Here is a 27855-nt window from a genome sequence, read left to right on the forward strand (position 1 = left end):
AGTCACACCACCTTCAACAGTGTAGATAAAGTGTGTGTTGGTATCGGTGGAGGCAGTGTGTCTCTGTGGTAAAGACAGGAAATGGACTCTGTTTCCCAGCAGTCTCTGCCTCTCTGTCTCTCTCTGAGTCGTCCACACTGTCCAGATGATGATTGGCTGTGAGTGGTTTCCATCCAGCCAATAACAGCAGAAGGTGTAGATCTTCTGTTTTAGTGTGTGTGGATCAGTGTGTCTCTGTGGTGAAGATGTGATATCAACTGATGATAGCTGACTGTGCTGAGATCTCACTCTGGTTTACTGCAGTCTGTGTCTCTGTCTCTCTCTCAGGTGTCCATATTTTACAGGTTATGGCTGGCTGTGAATGGGATGATGAGACTAAAGAGGTTATTGGTTTTGTTCAGTTTGGTTATGATGGAGAAGACTTCTTAGTATTTGACCTGAAGACACTGACATGGATCGCTTCACAACCACAAGCTGTCATCATCAAACACAAGAAGGATAGTGACAAAGCTGGATCAATCTTCATTAAGAACGTTGTCACGAATATTTGCCCTCAGGGGCTGAAGATGAGTCTGGACTATGGGAAGAGCTCTCTGCTGAGAACAGGTAGAATCACATGATCTGATGTAGTTTCATGGACACAATGATATTTATATGCTTTGCTTTTACCATTCTTTGTCTGTCTTGCTCTCTCTCTCTCTCTCTCTCTCTCTCTCTCTCTCTCCAGAGCTTCCCTCAGTGTTTCTCCTCCAGAAGACTCCCTCCTTTCCAGTCAGCTGCTTTGCTACGGGTTTCTACCCTGACAGAGCCGATATGTTCTGGAGGAAAGATGGAGAGGAGCTTCATGAGGAACGTGGAGAGATCCTCCCCAACCATGATGGATCCTTCCAGATGAGTGTTGACCTGAATGTTTCATCAGTCACACCTGATGACTGGAAGAAGTACGAATGTGTTTTTCATCTCTCTCGTGTGAAGGACGACATCATCAACAAACTGGACAAAGCTGTGATCAGAAGCAACTGGGGTGAGACTGGAATCAAATGTTACACAAATGAGACAAAAAAGACAAATTTAGTTTACTTTAGTATTCCTTCAGTTCATGCTTATTTTTTGTCTCTTTTTTGGTGCTGGATTAGACAAACAGCCTAAACTGCCAGTTAGCAAGTCAGCTAGCTGCCTCAGTTGATAAATTAATTTCAAAGTTTTGAATGTAGACTCCTGTTTCACGACTGACTGCAAACTGCCTTTTTTAGCTTCTTCATTTTGGATTCTCCTGCTCTCTGTTCTCTCAAAGGTCAGCGCTGTCAGTTGGTCAGTGGTTCAAATTTGTGTTTGAAAATTGAAGTTGAAGTCTCTGCATGTGATTTTGTTGTTAATTTAGTTTTTCTGTCCTTACTTCTGGTTCTAGTTTGTTGACGGTTTGTTTGTTAACTTGTTTATAGCTGCTCTCATCCTAAAGCAGTTTCTTTATCACTTTAATGTTTGTTTCTTTGTCTGTTTTACTAATATAATTATGACACATATAGTCTTAATAAATAGATGGATAGATGTGCAACAGTTTTAACCTGCTTCTAGTCATTTTTTCTTTGTTTTTTGCTTAACAGAGATACTTACAGATATGACCATCCCCATCATTGCAGTGGTTGCTCTTGCTGTCATCCTCATAGCTGCTGCTGGATTCATGTTTTACAAAAAGAAGAAAGGTGAGAGACATAAACTGAGAGATGTTCTTATTAAATGTTTTGTGTGCTTAGATTGACTTTGAGTTGATGTTTTTAACCAGATTATAAAGGTAAAACAAGCCTCAATTAATAGTCTGAATCCATCAACAAGACTAGTATAATGATGATAGAGAAATGTAATAGGCAGAGGGCAGAAGGGCAAAATATTATATTTATCATAATATTTATGTAATTTATGTATTCAGTGGTGAGAGGTTGATATACTGGCATTTACAAATGTGTGAAATAATATCTTTTGTCTTTTGTTCTTATTCTATCTAATCAGACATGCACTTCTATCAGGATACTTAAAGTTTACTGGAAAATAAAGTTAAGTAAATAGAAAAATTAATTGTATTCTCGGGGCACCACCAGTAACAATTTAGAGGAAAATTCTAGTGTTTTTCATCCTGGGTCTTATTTTCATAATTGTGACTATTCTGACGATGGGTCAAGCTGAACTTACATAGATGATTTAAAACACTTGTCTCTGAGTTTGATGGAAACTGGTGAAGATGCTGTATTTATGTCAAGTAAATGTTGCTTTGTACTCTTTTAGCATGATATCATGGATGAAGCCATCAATTGTAAATATAAAGACCCTCTATCTCCAAAACCAAGTCAGTCTGAGATGGACTTTTCAACAAACTCATAAAATTAATTGGCTAGCCAGCTACAACTGATAAAATGTGTTAGCAACTTATCATTTCAGCCTGCAAAGTCAATGATTGTCAGTTAAAAATGCTTTTTTCTACTTCTGTCTGAAATCAATCATCATTGTTATAAAATCTGCCACTGTTATCATTATAAACTGCCTATGTGCCATGCTAAAATTAAAAAATGCTAGCATCAAACTCTTTCCAGAAATAAAACACAGACTATGTTATTCTGCTGCTGTTTAGCCTGAAGTTCATGGGGTTGGATGCTGCAGGTTGCAAATGTCACACTCAAGTTGGTGAGCCAGGTCATTGATTCTGACAGATGCAGAGTCACATGGCTCTGGATGAGATGTCATATGTTGGACGTGTTGCAGACACTGGGCATACTGAAAATTAAAGCCAGTTCAGTGCAGGATAAATGAACTAACAGTGTGTTTCTGACCTTTCAGCTCCTGACAACATCTCTGAGCTCTCTGAGCAACTGAATCCAGAAGCCTGAGTACAGTGAGAGACTTCATGTGGTACCAAGAAAAATGACTAATTACTCACACTTCTAGTTAACCAAAGCTGCTCAATAGTGTACACAAAATACAAATTGTTTCCTCATTCAGTGTTAAACTTCTGGGTCACATTTTAGCTGAAAAACAACAACAATTCTTCAACTAATGATGACAGTAGTACATTAAAGGCATAGTAAATAAATTAAGGCTTTGGTCACTAATATGTTCCAAAATGTGATATTTTAGATCTTAATCAATCAATCAATCAAATGTGCATTTTTATGATTGTGTTTTATGCCTCATTAATCCATGGAGACTAAAGTTTTCATATAATATTGTTGTCTGCCCGAATATATACACTTATATTTTATATTTGTACTTTTATATGTTTTTATTGTAAGCTTGTAATCTATATTTTGAAATGGGTTTAATAATCCGATCATTTTCTCAACTTTTTATAAATTTTATAATTTTTTTAAAATAAATTTTTATAAATATTTTATAAATGTTCTCAATTCTGTCTGTTATTTTACATTGGCACAATGTCTCTGTTTGGTTTCTCAGCATGCAAACATATTGATTATCCTTCCTAATGTGTTAGGAAAGGGTTTACATATTTAGTGTTCATGTGTCAATTTTGACCCATATTTGAATTCATTTACAAGCACTGAAAAAAACACTAATTATCATCCAGTAAAATGTTTTACCTGCTAAGTGACTTATTATTCATCAATAACCATAATATATATATACTTACTTTGGTATTTTATGTACCTGAGGCAACATTTAACTTAACAAATTGTTTTTAATTTAAAATAGGCACAATTTATCTGTTTTATCGTTTATGATGAACAGAACAGGCAAATAAGGCCACGAGATGATGCAATAATAAACAAAATAATTCCCAAAATAACTTGTTTATATTTTCTTACACATTAAAAATGTGCATGCTCTGCCAGGTGTGTGGTGAGATGTGAGAAATAAAGCATGAGAAAGCTGCTATACAGCTGGGAAACAATATCTGTGTCTGTGTCTATGTGTATGTGTGTCTATCATAGGCTACTTTTGGGGACAAATTTCAGACTAAAGACCAGTTAATTGGGGACAGCTTGTCCAACTGGGGACACCAGCTGTCTCCAGGAAATCAATGTAGGTCAACATAATGTCCTCAAAAGTGACATAGGTCAACGTGTGTGTGTGTGTGTGTGTGTGTGTGTGTGTGTGTGTGTGTGTGTGTGTGTGTTGCCCTTCTTGTCATGTTTGGTTTGATCTGGATGCTTAATAACTGCAGGTCAAGTACGTTTTGGTTGGAAAGTTTGACCCCTTGATGTCAGTTTGTGTATTTCTGTGTGTTGGTCTTGCAATGAAGAGGTGACCCTTCCACATGTTCCTTGACATTTTCTAAAACACAGCCTCACATAGGCTCCAGCCACCTGTAACCGTCTGTGGGATCTCACTCTGCACTCTGTCTCTCTCTCAAGTGTCCACATCTTCCAGAGGATGAGTGGCTGTGAATGGGATGATGAGACTGGAGAGATTAATGGGTTTATTCAGTTTGGTTATGATGGAGAAGACTTCTTAGCATTTGACCTGAAGACACTGACATGGATCGCTCCAAAACCACAAGCTGTCATCACCAAACAAAAGTTGGAAAGAGACAGAGCTCTCAATGAATGCCATAATTACTTCCTCACCTAGTATTACCCTGAGTTATTGAAGAAGTATTTGGACCTTGGGAAGAGCTCTCTGCTGAGAATAGGTAGAGTCACATGACCTGATGCAGTTTCACAGACACAATATTAAAATGCCTCTTCTGTTTCTAACCTCTATCCCTCACCCCTGCGCCCCTCCCCATTGTCTCACCAGAGCTTCCCTCAGTGTCTCTCCTCCAGAAGACTCCCTCCTCTCTAGTCAGCTGCCACGCTACAGGTTTCTACCTTCACAGAGCCATGATGTTCTGGAGGAAAGATGGAGAGGAGCTTCATGAGGACGTGACACCAGCTGTGTCCCTAAATGGGGAAAAAGCTGATTTTTGGGTCAGTGGTTAAGGTTAGGGTTAGGTTTATGATGATGGTTTGGCAAGATTTACCATATATTTCTGTGCATGAACAACCCATAATTACTACCGGGTCAAATTTGACCCATAAGACAACCGATGTTACTTTTTTTTCATATGCATTTAAAAAAAAGGAAAATGGTCAAAATGTTTTTTATTGTATTCAAAAGGCCATTGTAGGGGATGCAATGAAGCCTTGTTTTGATCAGATATCATATTGTCAAAATCTGATACACTGCTGTTTCACCCCCTTTTTTTTTTTTTTTTTGGCTTTTCACTAATAGAGGCCTTGCCTGGCAGATTCACATATCAGAGTTCACTTTTGTTAGACTTGACCAGGCAGATGTGCTCAGTTAGTCAATAGAAACACTGCTGCACTGTGTTTGGAAATAGACGAGTCATTATATTATTATTCTAGTGTGTTTCATCACCATTTTTAGTACCAGACTATCACTAACAATACGTGACATCACATACTTTTTCAGGGCTGAATGCAGGGAAATGAAAAGGAAACATAATGTGACCAAACCCTCACAGTGTGTTTGTCCTTCCAGATCTTGACAATAACTCTAACTGAATCCAGAAACCTGACTGAGAGACACACTCTGCATGCAGTGAATTACTTCAAATGGTTTGCAAAACAATAAATGCTGTGATGAACTATTCACATCTTCAGTTATAACAACACCTCAAATTATAAGAAAAGAGACCAATTGTTTCCTGACTCACTTTCAATGTTAATCTTAGCTAAAGTTGATATCCTACAAAAAAGGTGAAGTTGCTTTATCACTTTCAGAAACTGTTACTTCAATGGCTGATTAGGCGTTTACTTTGTAATAAAATTGTGACACTTCTATAGAAAAATGAAGATATCTAGAAATTAAAGAAATTATGGTACTTTAAAAGCATAATAGATAAATGAAGTTCAAATGTTGCTAAATAACTGATATTTTAAAACTCAATATTATATATCAGAATATTTTATATATTTTAAGGTTTGTGTTCAAAGGGTCACTTCACTAGTGGGATCTAGACATGCCTAACCAGTAGTTTTATTTGCTAAGGTAATCTGCCACCATTTCAATTAATTAAAAAATTCCTTTCTGGTGTTCAAATCATTAAAAAAATACATTTGAACACTTGACTGCAATGTTCTGGTTACTCTGCATAATTCATGGGTTTAAAAAACAGTTCAAAAGAGTATAAAATAAAATTACTCAAAAATGTGATGTGTTTTTTAAATGGCATCTGACAGTAGTAGATGGAGGAAAAGTTAAAGATAGCAACAAGATGATTAGAAGTCTGACAAAGTCTGAGCGGGTAAAGTGGAAAATCAGTTGGATGATTGATGTGGAAGCATGAAAATAAAAAATGAATAAAGCAAGCATGAATAAAGTTTTTCTGATTGAACTTTTGCAAAGCTTCAGCAGTCAAATTTGGGAAAAAGTCAAATGATGTTTTTGGACACATTTTCTAATCTTTCAGTACACCCTAACTGTCTGTTAGAGCCCTCTGTAGGGGAAATAAAACAGCACAGAGTGTATTAAAGTGTAGCACACAACTCAACTGCTGTAATTTAATTTTAACATTAACCTCAATTTTAAAATAGCCTACATCTAAATTTAGACATTTTGACACAGGACAAGCTCATGCTGATATATTTCAAGATGCATTGACTTCTCTACTTATAGTGAACTGAAATAAAATAAAATAAAAATCTGTTGTCTTCAGGAAATTTACAGCCAGTCATACAATAAAATCATATAAAAAGTAAATGGAGTTTAAAAACCTGAACTGTTTGTCCTACAGTGAAACAATCCTTGAAGTTTTACCTCACTGCATCATCTGGAGTCTCAAACGTTCCAGACTTCGAGGCTGTTGCAGTGTTTCATGAAGTTGAGGTGGCTTAATATGACACCTACATCAAGAGAACAGAACTTAAACAGGACTGGATGAGTAAATTAATCAGGGAGGATCTTCAACACTGGGAAAGAAAACACTCAACTGTATGGATTACCACCAAATCTTCAAAGAAGAAACTGACACTTTCAAGCAGCATCTCCACCAAACTGGAGGTAAACCACAGCTAAAATGTTTTACCTGGTTTACTGTCAAGCCAATCAGATGATGTCAACCAAACAGATGTAGATATTTAGGTTAACTCTTCATCTACACACCTGACTGAAGAACACAGCAGGACTCAACACACACATCACTGACACATACTGGATGCTGCCAAACTGCAACAACAGAGGCAAAGAGAATAACATCAGTGAAGGGTCAAAGCTCTTAATGTGTGTGTGAGTAATTTAGATGCAACTTTACCCCTCAGACATGCTTTAAGACAAATACTCTGCTTTGAATAATAATGTGTCTGTTACGGTCTTTCCACAAAAAGTCGAATCAAAGTGGCAAACTATTTTTTATTGTATTTAAATGTCATTTTATGTTGTGTTTCTTTTGCACTTTGTCTTAATGCTTTTAATGTTTTATGTAAAGCACTTTAAATTGCCTTGTTCAAATGTGCTATACAAATAAACTTGCTTTACATTAAAAAAAAAAAAAAAAAACACTGCTCGCACTGCACTAAACAAATGATGCTGAGAGGAGACCACAGACTTTGTAGAAGGAGAGTTTGACAGTCGCGGTCACGTTATTAACCTGCTGGCTGCTGCATGTCAGGACCTTGCAGTTAATTTGCACTCACCACTGTGTGAATCACGAGTAATCAGGTTACTCCCCAGATAGCAAAATTGCTGTGGCCCATATCTGGCCCACACCCGACACTTTCATGTGGCCCACATACCGCATGGAATGATGGCACTCGGGAGGTCCGCTCCTTTTTGCCAGATCCCGGCCACATGCAAACCATAGCAATGCCACATGTAAACCAAAAACTAAACAAATAAACCAGATCTAGCCCACATCTGGACCACAGTTCATTTTTATTCTGGCCCTGATCGGGCCCACATTCCATATCTCCATCCGGCCCACATACTGCGTGAAATGATGGCATTTGGGTGGTCTGCTCCTGTTTGCCAGATCCTGGCCACAAGTAAACCATAGCATTACTGCATGTCAACCAAAAACAAACCAAATAAACGATATCTGGCCCAAATCTGGACCACAGTTCATTTTTATTCTGGCATGTCAACCAAGAACGAACCAAATAGACAAGAACTGGCCGACATTCCTAATGTTCATATGGCCCACATCCTATATGGAATGGTAGCATTTTGGCAATGCACCCCTGTTTGCCAGCAACAGGCCTAGCAACATTGTTTTTGCAGTCACCACAGTCAACATGGTTTGCAAATTCCAGGACCTGTGGATAAAGCATTTGTGTGTCACTGGAAAGACAGCTGCCTTAAGCTGTGCAGCCCCCAACAAGGTGCTATCAGTTAATCAGTTCAATTGGGTACATGTGGGGTTCAACCCTAATTGCACAAAACAAGGCAGTGGAAACCAGTTCTTAGACTAGAGGTGGGGACTGTGGCTGGACTGTTAGGACAATAATCCCTGGACTAACATGGAACAGTAAATTCCATGTTTATAAGAGGAGGAGGCCAGGGCACACTTTGCTCTAGAAAAATTATCTTCTGGGAGCATTTCCAGAGAATCTTACCTTCCCAGTTATAAACATTATCGATGTGTATGCACCTACACTGAGCTTCACCTCTAAAATTTTATGATTAATTTAGAACCACAGTAAATCATATCTCATATCATATCATATCACATCCAGATTAGCTGGTTCTGAGTTTGCCGTATCTTGGCCAAAACTGGCCCAGATATGTTTTAAGATGACTGGGCCACATGGGCTGAATTATATGTTGGCCACCTCAGGCTCACTTCCAGATTAGCCAGTACTAATATACATATCTACATATTTGGGCCATATTTACTATGTATCACATGGGCAACTTTAGGGTCACATCCAGTTTACATATCGCAGAGAGCACTGCATCTTTGCCCAAAATGACCCACATTTGTTTTGGGATATTAAGGCCATATTTGTTATTTTACATGTAGGCTACTTCGGGCTCACATCCATTTTGTCTGGGCCAGAAATGGCCCACTTTCGTATGGCTCCTGTTGTATGCAAAGATCATAATATGATCCACACCTGTGTAGCTATGCGCCTGTGTAGCTATGCGCAGGTGGGCCAACTCGGGTCATTGAACCTTCTAGAAGTAAAATAACTGATGTCCCGAGCCAGACAATTCAAAACAGTTACCCACTAGTACAAATGATCCTGGCAGCTGTCAAAATCACCCCATTTTGCTCCGCTAAAATACTGAATGCACACTATTGTTAATCAATGAACTTTTTGTCGTACATTGAGCTATCAAATATGTCTAATTATTACATTTGCTCTAAGGGTAAAATGTATGTCTGTATAGATTAGTGATAGTCAGTGGGCTGGACGTCTTCACGCGTCAGGTGGAGTGTGATACTGGTGGAGTACGTAGGTTTCACTGTCACACACAACACACAAAGACGCACAGCAAAATTAAGACGGCGACTGGTTTGTCTACTGCAGTGGTCACTCGGCTCCTCAAAGAGTCACACCATGAAGACGGTAGAGCTTGTTATTCTGCTGATCTTCTTTCCTGTCACACTTTCAGGTGAGATTAACTTTAAGAATGTAGAAAGCCTAGCGTTATACAATTCACTTTCACTTTAATATTAGGCACTTTTACGCTGTTTAGATCAAGCTTTACCTGTACCACTTTTTAAAGAGTCGTCCTTTACATAGGGTTTAATCAATGGCTTTAGCAATGTTAAATAAATCATTTACAAATCATTTCTAGACAGGCGCGTAATCGCCACGGAGGAGACATATCAAGACGCATACCTGCCATGGGTGCTCACCCATAGTTCTGATGAACACAAAACAACTTTCATGTACAGTACCAGTCCAAGGTTTGTACACACCTTCCCATTCTCTTGAATGAGAAGGTTGGTCCAAACTTCTTACTTGTACTGTATTTTGCTTCTTTCATTTATTTCTAGTATCAATTACTTAACCTGTTGATGTCCGTCGAAATATAGCTAATAGAGATCAATTTACGTCTGAAACGTGTTAGATTAATCCATGAATCTTAACGATAAACTCGTTCACGTGTCACTGAAACTGAATATTTTCGGGATTTTGCAGAAATAACAGCTTCTGTACAGTACTGATGTTCTGAATGTTGTTAACATCTGGCTGTGTGTCAGATTATTATCTTTGACTTTATTGAATAGTGCCATTCATTGAAATTAATTTAGATATAAAAGACAAAACTGTAGCAAATGGTTTTCAAATGTTTACTCATGCTGTAAACTCAGATTATAGATTCTGTACTGCAGTATAATATAATCTAGGCCTAATATGATATAATATGTTATAATAATATAGTATTCACAGAACAAGAATTAAGTTGAAACCTCAAAGCACAGACCTCAAGTATTACTTTAATAAAGGAGGTTTTACATTTTGTATCTGGAATTGTTTTAAATACACAGTGAATGACACCAATGAATTTAATGTTTCATAAGAGGACCTTTGTGACTGTAACTGTGATTTCAAGGTAATATTCTTATTACATTTAATAATAATAATAATAATAATAATAATAATAATAATAATAATAATAATAATAATCTACATACTGTATATTACAAGAGTGTTGCAAGACAGGAATACAACATTAAATTATAACATAATAATGTGAAAACTATAAACCAAGGCATGAATCATGGGCTACATCATGTCTCAGTGTATTTTAAAAGATCGACTAATCACAGATCAGGTTTCAGGGCTCATATCATAGCAGCTTCCTACTGTACTAATAACTCATATTAATTATTATGATTACATACAGATTTTTTTTTTTTTTTACAAATGTGATCAATCAAATTAAATATAACAAAATAACATAATTTCTAAAGATTAAGATATTTTGTCACTGTTCAAGCATAATAAGGCACAATAAGGAAGTAAGTGATAGTTGTAAGTCATGCTTTGCTCACCATATGTTGTTCCACTTTCAGGAATCCCATAGCAGTGTACGGATGTTTATATCAAGATTTAACATTTTGATTAGATTTACACTTGAATGTATATGTAGTCATTACTAATCTTATATAAAATGATGATCATTAAGGTTAATAAAGCTGTCTTAGTCATTATGGCAAAATGTGTCAACAAAAAATTGCCTATTAACATATCTAGCATTCATTTGTGTTTTGAGTTGTGTTTTTGGCTGTTTGGCCAATGGAAGGTCAATATTCACTCTCCTTTTATCTTTTGTTTAGTCTCAATCATTCCAAGTATAATATCTGGCTCTTAGGTTGGTAGATGTTCTACTTTCATCACCAGCTCATCACTAACTTTGTGTGTTTGAGGTTTCATGCTGGACAAAATACTGAATGTAATTAAATGTAAGTATCATACATATGTATAAATGCATGTTTATGAAAAGTGGATTTCAAAACCTTTCAAACCTCTTTCTCTTACAGTGAAACACTCGCTGAAGTTTTTCTTCACAACGTCCTCTGGAGTCAAAAACTTCCCAGATTTTGTGGTTGTTGGGGTGATCAATGAAGCTCCAACGGGTTACTGTGACAGCATCAGTAAGATACCAGGAGTCAAACAGGACTGGGCAAAGAAACTGATAGAAGATGATCCACAACATCTGGAGTGGTACACGCAGCAGTGTTTGTCAACCCAATATGACCAAAAAGCTGACATTGACATTTTGAAGCAGCAACTGAACCAAACTGAAGGTAAGTAAAAATACTGTAAAAATGTAAAGTTGTGTTTTTGTTGAATAGCAAACAGATATATTTTTATTATAAACAGGCATGTTTACATGTTCAAACACAACACAGTTTGTTAAATGTGCATATATTCTTCTGTCATATCTCTCCCTCTATTACCAGCCATGTAATGTGAGGGACTCTTTCAAAATGGGTGGTCAATATTAATATTATATATAGGTTCCCTGGTAGTTATGTGCTGGATTCACTGAAAAACTGAGCAACATGGTTCTGCATTTGAGTCTGGGCCTTGCTTTGTGTGTGTTTGTTTGTGTGTGTGTGTGTGTGTGAGGCCCTTTTTGTCATGTATGGTTTGATCTGGATGTTTAATTCAATTAATTAATTGCAAGTCAGGTAAGTTTTGGTTGGAAAGTTTGACCGCTTGATGTCAGTTTGTGTATTTCTGTGTGTTGGCCTTGCAATGAAGAGGTGACCCTTCCACATGTTCCTCAACCTCTAAAATGTAGGCTCACATAGGCTCCAGCCACCTGTAACCCTCTGTGGGATCTCACTCTGCACTCTGACTCTCTCTCAGGTGTCCACATCTTCCAGAGGATGAGCGGCTGTGAATGGGATGATGAGACTGGAGAGATTAATGGTTTTGGTCAGTTTGGTTATGATGGAGAAGACTTCTTAGCATTTGACCTGAAGACACTAACATGGATCGCTCCAAAACCACAAGCTGTCATTACTAAACTCAGGTGGGACGGAGATAGAGTTCACAATGAATGGTGGAAAAACTTCCTCACCCAGCATTGCCCTGAGTTAGTGAAGAGATATTTGGACTATGGGAAGAGCTCTCTGCTGAGAACAGGTAGAGTCACATGACCTGATGTAGTTTCATGGCCTCAATTTTAAAATGATAAAATGTTTCTAACCTCCCTCCCTGCCCCCCTCCCCCTTGTCTCTCCAGAGCTTCCCTCAGTGTCTCTCCTCCAGAAGACTCCCTCCTCTCCAGTCAGCTGCCACGCTACAGGTTTCTACCCTCACAGAGCCATGATGTTCTGGAGGAAAGATGGAGAGGAGCTTCATGAGGACGTGGAACATGGAGAGATCCTCCCCAACCATGATGGATCCTTCCAGATGAGTGTTGACCTGAACCTTTCATCAGTCACACCTGAAGACTGGAAGAAGTATGAATGTGTGTTTCATCTCTCTGGTGTGAAGGACGACATCGTCACCAAACTGAATAAAACAGTGATCAGAACCAACTGTGGTAAGACTGGAATACTGACTTTGCAATGGTTATTCCCTAAAAACATATGTTGCCCAATAAAATATATACATATCATTTGCTGTAAATGTGGTGGTAACTCTGGCTTCTGATTATACAATTTGAATGAGTTTAAAACAAGTTTATCAGTCCTGAGCATTCTGGAGCTGTGGGTTAGTCCAGGGTTAACAAACAAAACTGCTATTTTGCTCACTGAAATAAATGTAGTTTCTTACTTGTTACATTATGCACATGACCTACGTAAATTACAAGTGGATTGAATAAAATGCAGTTCAGTGGTTGAGACAAAGGGCTCTCTTTTGCCACCAGCGTACTGGCATTTACCTGAAGTTATATCCTCACCTGCACCAGTCTGGTGTCTGGGTGAGTTGCCATGTGCCTCGTGGGAGGAAAAGTGCAGTGGAAGATGTGCTGTTGCCAATCCAGCAGCACACTGCAATCTAGGTGCCAAGAATAAGTGAGTTTTGCGCAGTCCACTGTCCACCTGCTCAGGAAAAGGTTGACAGCACAGCGAACCTATGATCTTTAATATTACTGTCATTTTCTTTGGTGAGGGCTCACTCAAATAAATCTCACCAAAATAACACAAACACCCTTATTCCTGCTTTGTATTTAAAACAAACCAATCTAATCAATTTAAACTTTAAAAATAATTTCATAAAAAATAAATACAACATGAAAAACCAGGATGTTCATCCCTCCAGTAGAGTTCAGAGACTGTAGAATCAATGCAAAGGCTGAAGAACACCATTATTTAAAAAAGATATTTTCTCATTTGGTGTTCTGATGATGGTGGTGGAGAGCGCTGTCTTACATGTCAGTCCAAAGTCTCCCATAGGTTTTCAGTTGGGTTGAGCTCTGGTGACTGTGAAGGCCATAGCATATGATTCACATCATTTTCATACTTATCAAACCAGTGACCCCTCATGCCCTATTGTCATCCTGGAAGAGACTCCTCCCATCAGGATAGAAATGTATCATTATAGGATAAAAGCAATCACTCAGAACAGCTTTGTATTGATTTGCAGTGACCCTTCTCTCTAAGGGGACAAGTGGACCCAAACCATGCCAGCAAAATGTCCCCTACAGCATAACAGAGCCACCAGATCCCCTCACTGTAGGGGTCAAGCATTCAGACCTGGACCAGTTTGTCACCTGTCTGTATCTTGTGCGCACAAGATAATAACTTATTATCTGGTGCATAGAAGGTATTATCTTGTTCTCACAAGATAATACTGTTACTATAACGCTAGAAGTCACACTTTACAAATAATGAGCTAGTAATACATCCACAGTATAAAACTATCAGCAACTAACAGCAAAAATAAACACAAATGATTTGACACAACATTTACAGCAATAAAACAATGGCTCTTACACAAAACAAGAACAAACTAGAATTGTTGCTCATCTAAGGAAACGTGTGACCACGTGAGAGTGCACGCTGCAGTTTTTTTGTGAAATGTGTGCCTATTATGACATTTTGGACTACCAACAAGAAAAACAAAAGTGGTGAGCTATGTTCTGCTATCGCTCTGGAGCTTGTTGTCTGCTCCTTTTTTGAGGAAATAATGTTTTAGCTGTGTGTGCTCAGCAGTGGGCGTCATTGCAGGTGTGTTTTGTTGTGAAATGTGTAGTGGTTGACAGCGGCAGCTAGCTGTCTTATTAGCTTGAGAGCTAATATCTGCAGGGTGTTTCTAGTCAGATAGCACAGTTTTTTTTGTGTTGTGTCATTTGTTGATGTTAGCAGGATAGAGGTAAGGCACTTGGGAGCACACAGAAACGTCACTTTTGTTGGATTTACGCGGAAAATCCAGCCCAGGGCCTTCACATAGAAATCAGTCCACAGGCAACCGAGAAAGTCTGGGAAGGACTCTATTTTTACATTACATTACTACCTGTTCACTCACTGGCAATAAAAAAACATTAAGATATGTAAATTGCTTCCCAATTCTATATATAGAACCTTTAAAAAGAGACATCACCTGCTCTTGGCAGTGTAGTTGAACTACTGTACTTATATTTTCAACTCTGCACATCCTGGACAATAATGAGTTTCCTCAGCGGAAAACACTCACAGGAAAAAAGCCCTTGGAGAGAAAGTCCTGTGTTTTGGGGGGATGAAAGTAACAAAAGTGGTTGTAAATACTGTTGTATGATTATCATACATCATTATAGGTGAAAATACCAAAAATGCATTGGCATGCACTTGATGCACTGTGAATGTTTTGTTTTTGTTCCAGTTTCTCCCTCAGAGTCCCCTGCTGGTCCTGTTATTGGAGGTGTTGTAGGACTGCTGCTGCTCCTGGCAGTCTGCATCACTGGAGTCTTCATCTGGAGAAGGAGAGATAATGGTGAGTGACAACAATACTTTTACTCATCATGACACCATTTAACTCCATTGTTTCAGCATATTTCAGCAACATTTTAGGAAAATATTTATTCTGAATGAATAAAACAAATAACAGTGTAACCTGGCTGATGTTCAGTAACGTGATCTCCAACTGATGAGTTACTCTCATCTTTTACAATAAAAGCAGAAATCAGTGAAATTAATACAGTGTTTCTAAAAAACATTTATTAGTGTTTTCCTTGTTTGGTTTCATAAATTCTAACATGTTAAATTTTGAAATATTGTAATCTCTCATCTGTATTTCAGGATTCAGGCCTGCAAACTGTGAGTAATCTGTCAGTTTATCTCTCTACAAATAAATGCAGTTAATAGTTTAAATTGAATTACTGACACTTTGCTTTTCTTTTATAGCTTCACACTCATCAGCTCTTAACTGATCACAGTGAGTATTTCATCATGTCATCAACACTGTGCAGATACTGTATGAAGAATCTCTCTGTTGCTCCTCCTGAAACTAGCTACAGTATACTGATATAATACTCTCATAAATATACTGAAAGTCTGTCTTTGTTAAAAAACTGTTTGTCTGATTTGACAGAATTTCTCAGTCAAGTGATCCAGTATAGTTACAGGAAACAGCTGACACTGAGTTTTTAATGTAATACTGATTGAACGTTTTACATGCTGGACCAAAATCAAACATATTGGATATAATATGAAATCAAATACTGTATAATATGACCACTAATAATTCCAGGTCCTTTTCTATTTGTTACTCTGTCTTTGCAGCTTTCCAGTAAAGATTTAGAGGAGAATAGTGAACTCAAATAAAGATGCTGTGGCTTCAATATTTTATTCTATTTTGCAACATAAATGTTCATTAACAAAACTTGTTTTAATGAATATTGAGATGTGACATCACAGGACCCGTCAGAAAGTCACATGATACATCAAACTAAAGTGTGAATTCATAGATCAGATTCATGAGTTTCAGGTCATCAGTGGATGCAGTGAAGAATGATATCTGTGAAGATTATCTGAGAGCTGATAGAAGCATTAATGTTGATGTGAATCCTCCACTGCAGGAGTAACAACATCTGGAGAGAACTGATGCTGCTGTCCAGCTGTTTCCTCAAACCATTGGTGGAGATGAATCACTGCAGCAGCTACCAGACACCAAAGAGCCACAACGCTACTGCATCTTTTGTCTTCAGATATCAATTTCATGTCAGTTAGTCATGTGATGTACTGTCTTTGATGATGATGGGAGACATGCAGCACTTTAATCTCTGCTTTTAACACTGGAGTCAAACCTAAAACTTTAAATGTTCAACTACTCATGCTTTCACTAACAATTAGTTTGACAGTTTGCATTTTAGAAACACTAATGAAGATTCTGCACTAGACCACGATTGAAAAAACACAGTTTTTGTTTCTCTCTTTGTTTCATTGTGATTACAGTTTGAACACTGCATCTCAACTTCTCTCACTTTAACTAAAGTATAAATATCTGAGTTATGTTTTAGTCTTCCAACACACATTGCTCCTCCACTCCAAGTAACAGCTGTAACTCTTTTTAAACATCAATTTGTAAACATTTCCACAATTTTACACAACATAAATACATTTTTGATTATTTAGATAAAATCACATATTAAAGCAATAACACTTCTTGGAGCTTAAACATTTGTATCTTATACATTTGCCATCTTCACGTCCTGTATTTGTCATGCGGATGATAAATGTTAATGTCATTGTAACATTATTGTTAATGCTCATATTATTGGTGTTAGAGGATTAATGAGGGTTTTATCTGTGGTACTGATAGATGTACTTTATTTCATATTGCCAAACTGGCAAAATTGATTTGTCTACGTGACAGTATACGTCTTCTCTAAGGTCATGTGATCTGTTTTTGGCTAAATGTTTTCACCTCAGATAAAGTTTGTCTCCACATCTACAAGTTAATAATCAATTATGAATTGTTAATCAATCATCTTTTCACTGGTGAATGTAAAACATGATTTTTTGGATGTCACAGCTCTTATATGTGTCACATACATTAGGTATAGAAATTATCTCCTGTCTGTACATGAGGTCAAATGAGAATTAGAAAAAATATTTTTTCACTTATCTTCTTTTTTTATTTGGTGAACTTCATTTTGTCTAGTGACGCTGATACATTTTCTACTGTCATTCTTGTTCAATTTATTCAATTAATAATTACAATTTTCCTGAAAACCTGCTTAAGAGGTCTTCCTGTTACATCATACCTGTGTCTACCTCAAATGTTCAGATGTGTAGGCTTAAAGGTTTTCTTCCAAGTTTTGGGAAACACTCTAGTGAAGCTTGTCCCTGACATCTAGAAAGCATGAGCTTACTTTTTAAAATGTTATCAGTTGTCAAAATGTGTGAGGATAAAAGAAAAAGTTTACACTACTACAGAGGAGTACACTGAACCTTGTGACTCAGAGTGTGTCTTTCCCTATATCACCACTAGAGAGCAACATAACTCTGAAATGTCTCAGCTGTGAGGTCACCACATAGAAACAGCTGCCAGAGCATTTCCACACCTCCAACATTACAAAGAGTTTCCTGACTTTAAGTTTTCAACAGTTAAAGCAAGATTCTTACAAACAGCCTGTTTCCATGAAAGATCAGACCAATACAGTTAAAGTGAAAATTAAACTGTAACTTTTCAACCGTGTTACTGAAGATTTAAACAATTGCAAATTATTATCAAATAAATCCAAAACTTAGCAACAGATATACAGCAAATTACTTTTGGAAACAATCACCTGCATAGACCTCTGTACTGTAAGTGATGGTCATGATGTTTAGATGTCAGAAAGGAGGTTGGTAGTAAAATTCTTAACAGATAAATTTACACTGTTTTATTTCCTTAATGTCAGTGTTGTGTTGATGACAGCAGAAACTGTCATTCAGAAACCTTTAACACAATTGTTGCATCTATAGGAGGAAACAAACATCTCACTCAGTCTTCTTCACCAATTCCTTTTGAAGTCCCCACAGTCAGGTTAATGATATAAAGTGTATATAAACCCTTAAAATCAGCACCTATTTGATGTCAAATGGAGATGGGAAATCATTTATATTACAGAATGTGAAAAACACATAAAATGTACAAATAGATTTAGGTAAAATATTACCTAAATAAACTGGAAAGCTAAAGACATTCACCACAAAAATATCAAAATTACCTAATGTGAGACAGACAACATGTCTCGACCATAAACCTACATTGTTTTTTTGTTTTTGATTTATATTGTCTTATTTCCTTAATGTCAGTGTTGTGCTGTTGACAGCAGAAACTGTCATTGAAAAACTTTTAATGATTAATGAAGTTGTTGCATCTATCAAAGGAAACAAACATCTCAGACAGTCTTGGATTTAACCACTTTCTCCTCCACAGTCGGGTTAATGATTATGTCTTCTATGTTACTGAATTATGAATCAGTGAACTTGTAGATCATTTTGTTTTGTACTTTCAGCGGTCAAATATGTATAATTATTAGCTCCAAGGGTAAAATGTGTGTCTGTATAGATTAGTGATAGTCAGCTGGCTGGACACCTTCACGCATCAGGTGCAATATCATACTGGTCTACTTTGGTCCCACCTTCCCACACAACACACGAAGACGCAGGACAAAATTAAAACGGTGACTGGTTTGTCTACTGCAGTGGTCACTAGACTTCCCAAAAAGTGATGCCATGAAGACAATGGAGCTTGTTTTACTGCTCATCTTCTTTCCTGTCACACTTTCAGGTGAGATTAACTTTAAAAACATATATTTTTTTAACATTTAGTTGTTGAAAATTACTCGTTTGTTTTTTAGTGAGAGGCCTAACGTGATACAATTCACTTTCATTTTCAAATTTACGCAGTTTAGATCAAGCTTTACCTGTACCATTTTTGATAAGTTGTTCATTATAAAGGGTTTAATCAATGGCTTTAGCGATGGTAAATAAATTATTTACAAATCCTTTATAGACAGGCGCGTAATCACCGCGGGGGTATAACAAGACGCATACCTGCCATGGGTCTATTACAGGTAGTGAAGTTAGATTTTACAGCGAGCCGAGCGGTTTCCGATGTTTCAGGCTTTTCTATATAGTACAGAGATTGGTCCATAACTAAAATTACAGGAAGTGCCAAAATTTAGTTAGCAGAGGTGCGCACACACAGGGGTGGAGCAGCAATTTTAAAAGTGTGGGGGTTCTAGAGGTGGGACATGAGCACGGCAACCCCCCACCTTCAAGCAGTGTTCCAGTCTCAACATGCCAAATCAAAATGAATGCCATGTATTTAAACATTTTTTCTACTACTGTAGTTGTAACCACTGCTTCAGCTTACCATAAAATAATTACTGAGACCATATGAGTGTAACAACTGAGCAGAATTTATTTAGGGTCTCATAGCAGTTTACTACTTACATCCAGTTATTTGTATGAATTGCTGTACTGGAGCATAGCTATCCTTATTATACTTAAGATAATCACAGAGTATCTTTATCCTACTTCCTCACATACCTTATAGACATGAAATTAAAGGAAACTTACACTTCCATTAAAATGAAATGGATGGTTATAGATGCATAACAAATTGAACCGTGGTAACAAATCAGTATCAGTTAAGAGTCATTTCTGAGTCCATGGACTAGTACAACCTAAACTGTCTTCAATTTTCTTTAAAAAAAAAAAGTGTCTCTTTTAGTAGGAATCCAAAGGGGACCTTTAATTGTCTTTAATTGGGAAATTAAATATCTTAAGTTGTCCAGGAGGTTTTGTATCAGCAGGTGCAAATTCCTCTCCAACAGCCACAGGGAAGAAGTGGTCCCTCTTCATCTGAAGTCTTCCTCAAAGCTAACAGGAGAAAATCACATAAGCAGGTGATTTGAGGCTAGTGAGTGCAGAGAGTGAGAAACTAGCTCTCACAGGCCACAGCTACAACTATCTGAACCCTTTTTAAGCTCAATAATAAATAGTAATATTACTGTGGTCTAGCTTTAATATACAATACAAACTATAGCTCATTCTAATTTATATTAAATGCAAAACACACATTACTCCCTAACATAAGGAGTCAAACTATGACGTCTAAAGCAACATATTCCTTTGACATTTAGCTTAAAACAGCATGAACTATGTGAGTTTACATTCTGGACACAGAGGTAACTTGTACATATTCTTGCCTAAGTCCGTCCATCATTGTGGCTAATTAGCGACTAGCTTAACTCACGATTAGCGTTTAGCATGCTAATAAACATTAATTTGGTAAGATAAGATTTTACCATAAGGCAGGCAACACATTGCCATAAGACAGACAGATGTTACACATCTTAAATATGAATGCTCACCTTTGTCTATGACTATTTAAAAAACGACAATAGAAGTGACTTTAAAAACCAAATTTGCCACCTGGCTTACATTTAGGATAGTTTATTTCATTTATGTTCAGTGATGTTAGCTGAGTTGACACGTCACATAACAAGACAAAGTTACAATTACAGTTACAATTCTACATTACTAACTAGTTAAATAGCTGTTTCATACCTCTGATCTATTATTCTCTAATCTGTTATCACAGCCAGCGGTGAGTTACAGAAGCATCGTTGCTGAATGCACAAACGTAACTTTACTATACTTCAACTGTTTACTCTTCCCTGGCCTGGTGGATTGGTCAAACGGCTGTGATTGGCTGGATGACTGTTCAATTAATCTAACTTGACCAATAGGTTCTTCATGTATGGGAAACTCAGTTTCGTTTCATCAATGACTACCAATTATGTTTGCTGTGAAAGTGCGGGTGTCACAACACCGGTAACACTCACGGCTGCGACGCCCCTGCCCACACATAGTTCTGTTGAACACAAATCAACTTTCATGTACGGTATCAATCCAGAGTTAGGACACACCGTCCCATTCTGACTAGTAGTGTAATTTGCTTCTTTTATTTCTCTATAGTATCTATTACATAAACTGTTGAGATGTATTAATGAGATTAATTCAGGTCTGAAACGTGTTGGATTAATCTGTGAATTTTACCTGTAATGTCGTTCAGGTGTCACTGACACTGAATATATTTTGCTGAAATAACAGTTTCTGTACAGTTCTTGTGTTCTGTATGTTGTTAACATCTGGCTGTGTGTCAGATTATTTCTTTTGACTTTATTAAATAGTGTCATTAGCGAAATGACCTAAATATAAAACATACAACTCTAACAGATTGTTTTAAATGTGTACTCATACTGTAACCTCAGATTACGAATAATATAATACATTAAAACAACATAATATTCACAGAACAAGAATTAAATTGAAATCTCAAAGCACAGACCTCAAGTATTACTTTAATAAAAGAGTCTTTACATTTTGTATCTGGATGTGTTTTAAGTACACAGTGAATGACACCAATGTTGTGGAAACTTGATGTAGGAGCCATGAATGGATTAATTTCAAGTCAGAATGAATTGCAAAGTAGTAATTCTTTTGTTTTATATTTTGGGTTATTTTGGTTTGTTTATTATTGCACGATCACGGGGATTGATAATCAGGTCACATGGATATGGGCGGTGGTATCCTATAGTTAATTTAAGCACCTGTTCACCTGCATGCCAGCTGGTAAGAGACAGAGGGTGAGTGGGTCCTCGTATTTTTTGTTGACCGCTGTTTTTCACCTGAACGCTGTTTTTCACCTGAACGCTGTTTTACACCTGAACGCTGTTTTACACCTGATCGCTGTGATTATTTTGAGTAGCCTATATTTTGTGCAAGTTATAATAAGTTGATCTTTTTCATTAATAAAAGTTATTAAACCTACAGTTTTGATCTCAGCGAATCTTTTTGGTAGCGTGTCGGACAAACGGCAAACAAGGCCCAACCTCAGCCTCTCAGCGACTTTTACGTTGTTGCCAGTAGTCGCTACATTTTTGTCAACAAAAAACGGCATTAAAAGAAACATCATCGGAAGGCGCATGGGCTCAAGGATCGATTGGAACGGGATTAAACAAAGCGATCATCGGGGGTGAATGACTGAAGAAGGCACCGGCTTTCAACTATCACAACTTCAGGAGCCGCAGTCAAAGCCAACCACAAAGCCAACCGGTGTTTATACGCATTAAGCTGTGTATTAATGGAAGGAATGCGGCTTGCATATTCACTGCTGTGTGTCCGCTGGGGACGACTGGCTGATTGATTACCGGTGCTGAATTATCTCCGTGATGCAAAAATAAGGAATCTCCGCTTGGTCTCTCTGAAGTTGCCGCTGCGCTGTTGATGTGGAAATGTGATGTTTGCTGGATGAATTGCCTTTCGGTCTGTGGATGTGTCCTTAAATGCACAAATAATGTATTGGAAAAGCCATCGAAAAGGAACTCAAAAGAGGAAAAATGAGTCAAATAAATGCTGGTGTTGCAAGTTCTCAAATGGAGTGTGGGAAAAGAAAAGTTCAACTCACTGCAAAGGCGTTGGTGAATAAAATTGAAAAGCTTCAACGGGAACGCAAAATGACTGTGAATAAAATTAAAGGGCTCATACCACAAATGAAATCATTCATGAAAAAAAGGGAAAACGTCTCTCATGTACAACCCCTTTTAGAGAGTTTAATTCAACTTTGTGAAAATGCCAACATGTCACATAATATGTTGATTCCTTTACTCCCAGAGGATGAACAGAGGAAACAAAATGAATGGTTTTCCAGCATTGTGAAATACAGCAACACATTTAAAGGGCATGTTGAACAATGGTTGAGTGAACCAGAGGAACTGCTCCATTATGACAGTTGTGTTCAATCTGATCCTGTTGGAATCAATGAAGATGTGTCTTTTCTTCAAATAGCCGATGAACCTCAAGTAATAATGCAGGCTGCATCCATAATCATGACAGATGATATACAAGATGATGTAAAGCCAAGTGACAGTGTGTCAAATGTGGGAAGCAGAGTGTCCAGATCACAAAACTCTGCAACAGGAAGAAAGTCTGCTGCTTCTAGTATTTCATCTGCACGTCTTAAAGCTGAGGCGGACTTGGCAGCTTTAAAGATAAGACAAAAATTATTAAAGGACAAACACGAACTGGAAGAAGAGGAGGAACGGCTACGTAAAAGGAAGGAGCAGCTTCAACTGGATGAGGAAATTGCTACACACATGGCTAAGCTAAATGTGTTCAGATCTCAGAGCATCCTAAGTGGGAAAACCTCCATAACAAAGCAATCAGATGGAATGAATTCTTATTTGGAAAAAAGACAAGGAAAAACACAAACCCTCAGTGCTAAGGCAAATCCATTTATTCCACAAATGTCACAAAAGGAAATCAAATGTGACCACCTGGATACAGGAGCAAGGCCTGAGGAGAAAAATCCATCTCAGTTCTTTCATTTGAAGCCTATGTCTGTAGGGTGCCATGAACCCCAGCAACATTCAGATGCTCAAGCAACTACACAAATGCAATATGGAAATGTTTCATATGCAAATATGGGTCCAGAAAATGAAGACCAAAACAACATACTTGGCATTATGAGGAAGCAAAATGAAATCACTACACTGTTGATACAGCAGCAATGTCTTTCATCTATGCCCAAGCGAGATATACCAACCTTTGATGGTGATCCATTAAAATATCATGCATTCATGAAGGCTTTTGAGGATGGTGTGGAAAGGAACACTGCGAGCCACAGTGACCGACTCTATTTCCTGGAGCAGTACACTAAGGGTCATCCAAAAGAGTTTGTTAGAAGCTGCCAGCACATTGATCCAGAGAGGGGATATGTTAAGGCTAAGGCTTTACTACAGGAGCAGTTTGGAAATGAGCAGAAGGTTGCATCTGCATACATGGAAAGGGCTCTTTCATGGCCTCCGATCAAAAATGAAGATGTAAAAGCTCTTCAAGATTACAGCTTTTTCCTCAGAGGCTGCTGTAATGCCATGGAAGAGGTGCAATACTTGCATGAGCTAGACATGCCTGCCAATATGCTGGCCATTATAAGGAAACTGCCTTACAAATTTAGGGACAAGTGGAGAACTGTAGCCTGTGAACTGCAAGAAAGGCGCAGCCAGAGAGCTACATTCATTGACATCACTAATTTCATTGAGAGACAAGTGAGAATCTTAACTGACCCAGTGTTTGGAAACATACAGGATGCTCCATCACTGACAACAAACAAAGGTGTAAGCAAGCACAATCCACAATCTCGTTCTGGAATTAAAGGAACTAGTTTTGCTACCACTGTAGCCCCTGTGGGAAACAAAACTCAACCTGGAACCAAAGGGAAGAAACATGTTCAAACTGAAAGGAAGACATGTCTTTGCTGTGGAGGAGGTCACGCATTGGATTTGTGTCCTCAGTTGGGGAAAAGAGCACATAAAGAGAAGATTGGCTTCTTGAAGGACAATGGTGTCTGTTTTGGCTGTTTGTGTATTGGACACATCAGCAAAGATTGCAGAAAACGGATTTCCTGTGCAAAATGTGGTCTTAAACATCCAACCATACTTCACATTCCTCCAAAGGAAAAGGAATCTTACCTAGCTGAGAGGAAAGCAGAGGTGTCAGTGGACAGCACTCTGGTGGCTAGTGGTCATACTGGGGCTGGTGATCACAATTGTAAACTTCCCATAGTTCCAGTGCAAGTTAAATCCAGAAAGGGGAGCAAGATTGTCACCACCTATGCTTTCTTGGACCAAGGCAGTACAGCAGTATTCTGTACAGAGTCTCTGATGCACAAGCTTGACCTTACAGGGAAGAAGGTACATATTCTTTTACAGACAATGGGCCAAGAGAAAGTTGTGAGCAGTCACATCGTGTCAGGCCTGGAGGTAGCTGGCTTGAATGAGGAGCACTTCTGTGAACTGCCCAAGGCTTACACGCAGGTGTGCATGCCTGTTCACAAGGGGAACATTCCGAGACAGAGTGATCTTCAGAGATGGCCTCATTTAAAACATGTCAATTTGCCTGAGATTGAGGCAGGGATTGAGCTGTTGATAGGGACAAATGTTTCTAAGGCCTTGGAACCATTGCAAGTCATACGCAGTGTTAATAATGGACCCTATGCAATAAGGACAATGCTGGGTTGGACTGTGAACGGACCACTGAAAGGAGACAGTGGAGATGCAATGGACTGGAGATGCTGTGAGCAGCCAGAGTTACAAGTGAACAGAGTGTCAGTTGTGTGTTTGGACGAACTTTGGCAGCAGCAATTTAAGGCAGATTTCCCTGAATGCAGCATGGATGAACAAACTGGCATGTCAAGAGAAGATCAAAAGTTTATGGAACTGGTCACAAACTCAGCAAAGCAAGTGAATGGCCACTATCAGATCAACTTACCTCTGAGGAAAAGGGACGTTAGCATGCCAAATAATAAGAAAATCATTGAGCAGCGTGCCTTACACCTGAAGAAGAGGCTTCAGAAGGATTCCTCATTTCATGCTGATTATATGGCCTTCATGAATGACCTTGTTGCCAAAGGTTATGCTGAAAGGGTGCCTGAAGAGGATGTGGAACGTAGTGATGGCAAGGTCTGGTATATTCCGCACCATGGTGTCTACCATCCTACAAAAAGGAAAGATCAGAGTTGTCTTTGACTGTGGAGTGAGTTACCAGGGAACATCACTTAATGCTCAGCTCCTACAGGGACCAGATCTTACAAGTTCACTGATAGGAGTGGTGACCAGATTCAGAGTCTTTGTTGCCAACCGAGTCTCAGAAATTCGCAAGGCCTCACACCCTTCTCAATGGAGGTATGTTGAAACTGCAAGCAATCCAGCCGATGTTGCCTCCAGGGGTGTGAAAGTAGATACATTTCTCAAGAATGCAACATGGGTGTCAGGGCCTCATTTTCTCCTTCAACCTGAGAGTGAGTGGCCTGTCTCTCCTGACGATGCTCTTCAACTTCCATCAGATGACAGCGAGGTTAAGAAAGCTGTTGCAGTGAATGCTGTACAGGTCAGAGAGGAGGTTGATGCAGTGACTCGCATGATCCAATACTTTGACTCTTGGACCCCTCTGAGAAAGTCTGTTGCTTGGATCTTGATATTTAAGACTTGGCTCTTGTCTGTTTGTCAGAAGAGGAGACAATTGAGCATGGCTCTTGCACAGTCTGACTTGGAGACGGACCAACAAAGACGTTCATTGAAGAAAGACAGCAGAGAGGCCTTGAAGAAAGCTGAAACGGGAGATAAAGAAAAGGATTCTGGGAGGAAAGGCCCCTCCACTACTGGGGCATCAGGTCAAGCAAAGAGCTCTTCAAGAGACAGAGATGGAAAAGCTACAAAGGATGAAAAAGGAGTTGTCAGCAGTAGTAGTAACAGCAGACCTCGTAACTCCTGGGTCATGGGAAGAGTCCTACAAACCTTTCCAGACAGGAGAGGTTTTGTGCGTCAGGTACGCATCAAAACAAAGAGCAGCTGCCTGGACCGACCAATAACCAAAGTCTGTCTACTACAGGAGGCCGAAGCTGGATAAGGAGTGGTTGATGCACATTGTGACACTTTGACCTCCATTTTGACTCTGATTTTGACTGACAGACATAGAGTGATGGTAAAGATCACTCTGATAAGACTATGTGCTAGTAACATCTGGTCTTACTGACTTATGACTCATGTACAGGATCGGGAGGAAGAAAGAAGATCGAAAATGTAAAGTAAATTTATGGACTTTGATTATTGAGCTTTTAATTGCTTCATGCCTCCTATTAACATCTGTAATGTGAGTAATTATTATGTAATAACCTAATAATTAGGGGCTGGCGTGTAGGAGCCATGAATGGATTAATTTCAAGTCAGAATGAATTGCAAAGTAGTTGTAGGAGCCATTTATGTTGATTGTTGGCATGTCATTTGTTTAGTTATAACTTGCAGTATTATTTTGGACACTGGGTGGCGGTCATGAGATGCACAGGGTTGTATATTTAGGGGCATAGGTGACAGGAAACGGAAGGCACAGGCAGGTGGAGCACATACAGTTCTTACCAGATCGGGAACAGACGCACACTACAGCTGGCAGGATAGAAACCCGGTATGTTCATGACATGTACAAAGACTTCAATAAAACAACCAACTAAACGGCAGCCAACGGACTGGAAAATCTGTTCTTGAATCTGCGTAAGATCACTCCTAACTTAACCTACCTGTGTAGTAATGGCAAACTGGAAAAACAGGAAAAGAAAGGACATCAAAAAATGAAAATTGCCATTACACCTAAGTAAGAACTCGCTCTTCGAGTGAAATTGGAGCTCGTGAGTCATTCAGACGGACTGAGCATTGTCACGCGGAACAACAAAGAGGACGCCGCCATTACCAAACCAGGTGGACATCTTCGTCACCTGCGCTTACCTGACAGTGATTGAAAACCGCAAACTGAGTGAGTACATGCAAGCATTAAGCTTTATTGGAGAAGCTATATGCAAAGCCGTATTGGAAGACGGCTATTATAATGAAGTTGGTGGACTGAAGACTGAAAGCTACGATCGCACATCGATCAGCTGTTTGAAACATTGTGCCGGCAGCATACGGC

General features: G+C 38.4%; 3 protein-coding genes and 1 long non-coding RNA gene across 5 annotated transcripts in view; 3 read left to right on the forward strand and 1 right to left on the reverse strand.

Moving 5' to 3' along the window:
- The window catches only part of LOC137198331 (major histocompatibility complex class I-related gene protein-like), a 95590-nt gene extending 91797 nt beyond the window's left edge, over positions 1 to 3793 (forward strand). For both annotated transcript variants that reach the window (XM_067612088.1, XM_067612089.1), the window contains exons 3-6: positions 328 to 606; positions 728 to 1024; positions 1605 to 1703; positions 2830 to 3793. In XM_067612088.1, coding sequence (XP_067468189.1) covers positions 328 to 606; positions 728 to 1024; positions 1605 to 1703; positions 2830 to 2879 — 725 coding nt within the window. In that variant the 3' untranslated portion in view covers positions 2880 to 3793. The remainder of the gene's footprint in view (positions 1 to 327; positions 607 to 727; positions 1025 to 1604; positions 1704 to 2829) is intronic.
- An 8254-nt stretch (positions 3794 to 12047) lies between these two features.
- Positions 12048 to 15662, forward strand: LOC137198600 (major histocompatibility complex class I-related gene protein-like). Its single transcript, XM_067612448.1, has 5 exons — positions 12048 to 12054; positions 12279 to 12557; positions 12657 to 12959; positions 15221 to 15331; positions 15637 to 15662. Exons 1-5 carry the CDS (start codon positions 12048 to 12050, stop codon positions 15660 to 15662), a joined length of 726 nt encoding a protein of 241 aa, XP_067468549.1.
- A 3334-nt stretch (positions 15663 to 18996) lies between these two features.
- The window catches only part of LOC137198332 (major histocompatibility complex class I-related gene protein-like), a 44750-nt gene continuing 35891 nt past the window's right edge, over positions 18997 to 27855 (forward strand). Inside the window, exon 1 of the mRNA XM_067612091.1 lies at positions 18997 to 19117. Coding sequence (XP_067468192.1) covers positions 19063 to 19117 — 55 coding nt within the window. The 5' untranslated portion in view covers positions 18997 to 19062. The remainder of the gene's footprint in view (positions 19118 to 27855) is intronic.
- LOC137198338 (uncharacterized) lies at positions 19730 to 21649 on the reverse strand. Its single transcript, XR_010931626.1, has 2 exons — positions 20905 to 21649; positions 19730 to 20214 (listed from the first exon to the last, which is right to left on the reverse strand). It is a non-coding gene; the product is annotated as an uncharacterized lncRNA (long non-coding RNA).

This window comes from Thunnus thynnus, chromosome 15 (assembly GCF_963924715.1).
Source record: "Thunnus thynnus chromosome 15, fThuThy2.1, whole genome shotgun sequence".
Taxonomy (NCBI): domain Eukaryota; kingdom Metazoa; phylum Chordata; class Actinopteri; order Scombriformes; family Scombridae; genus Thunnus; species Thunnus thynnus.

Excerpts from the sequence above, each read along its gene's own strand:
- LOC137198600 (XM_067612448.1), top strand. Across the intron at positions 12,558-12,656 it reads GAGCTCTCTGCTGAGAACAG|AGCTTCCCTCAGTGTCTCTC; the intron begins GTAGAGTCACAT and ends TTGTCTCTCCAG. Across the intron at positions 15,332-15,636 it reads CTGGAGAAGGAGAGATAATG|GATTCAGGCCTGCAAACTGT; the intron begins GTGAGTGACAAC and ends TCTGTATTTCAG.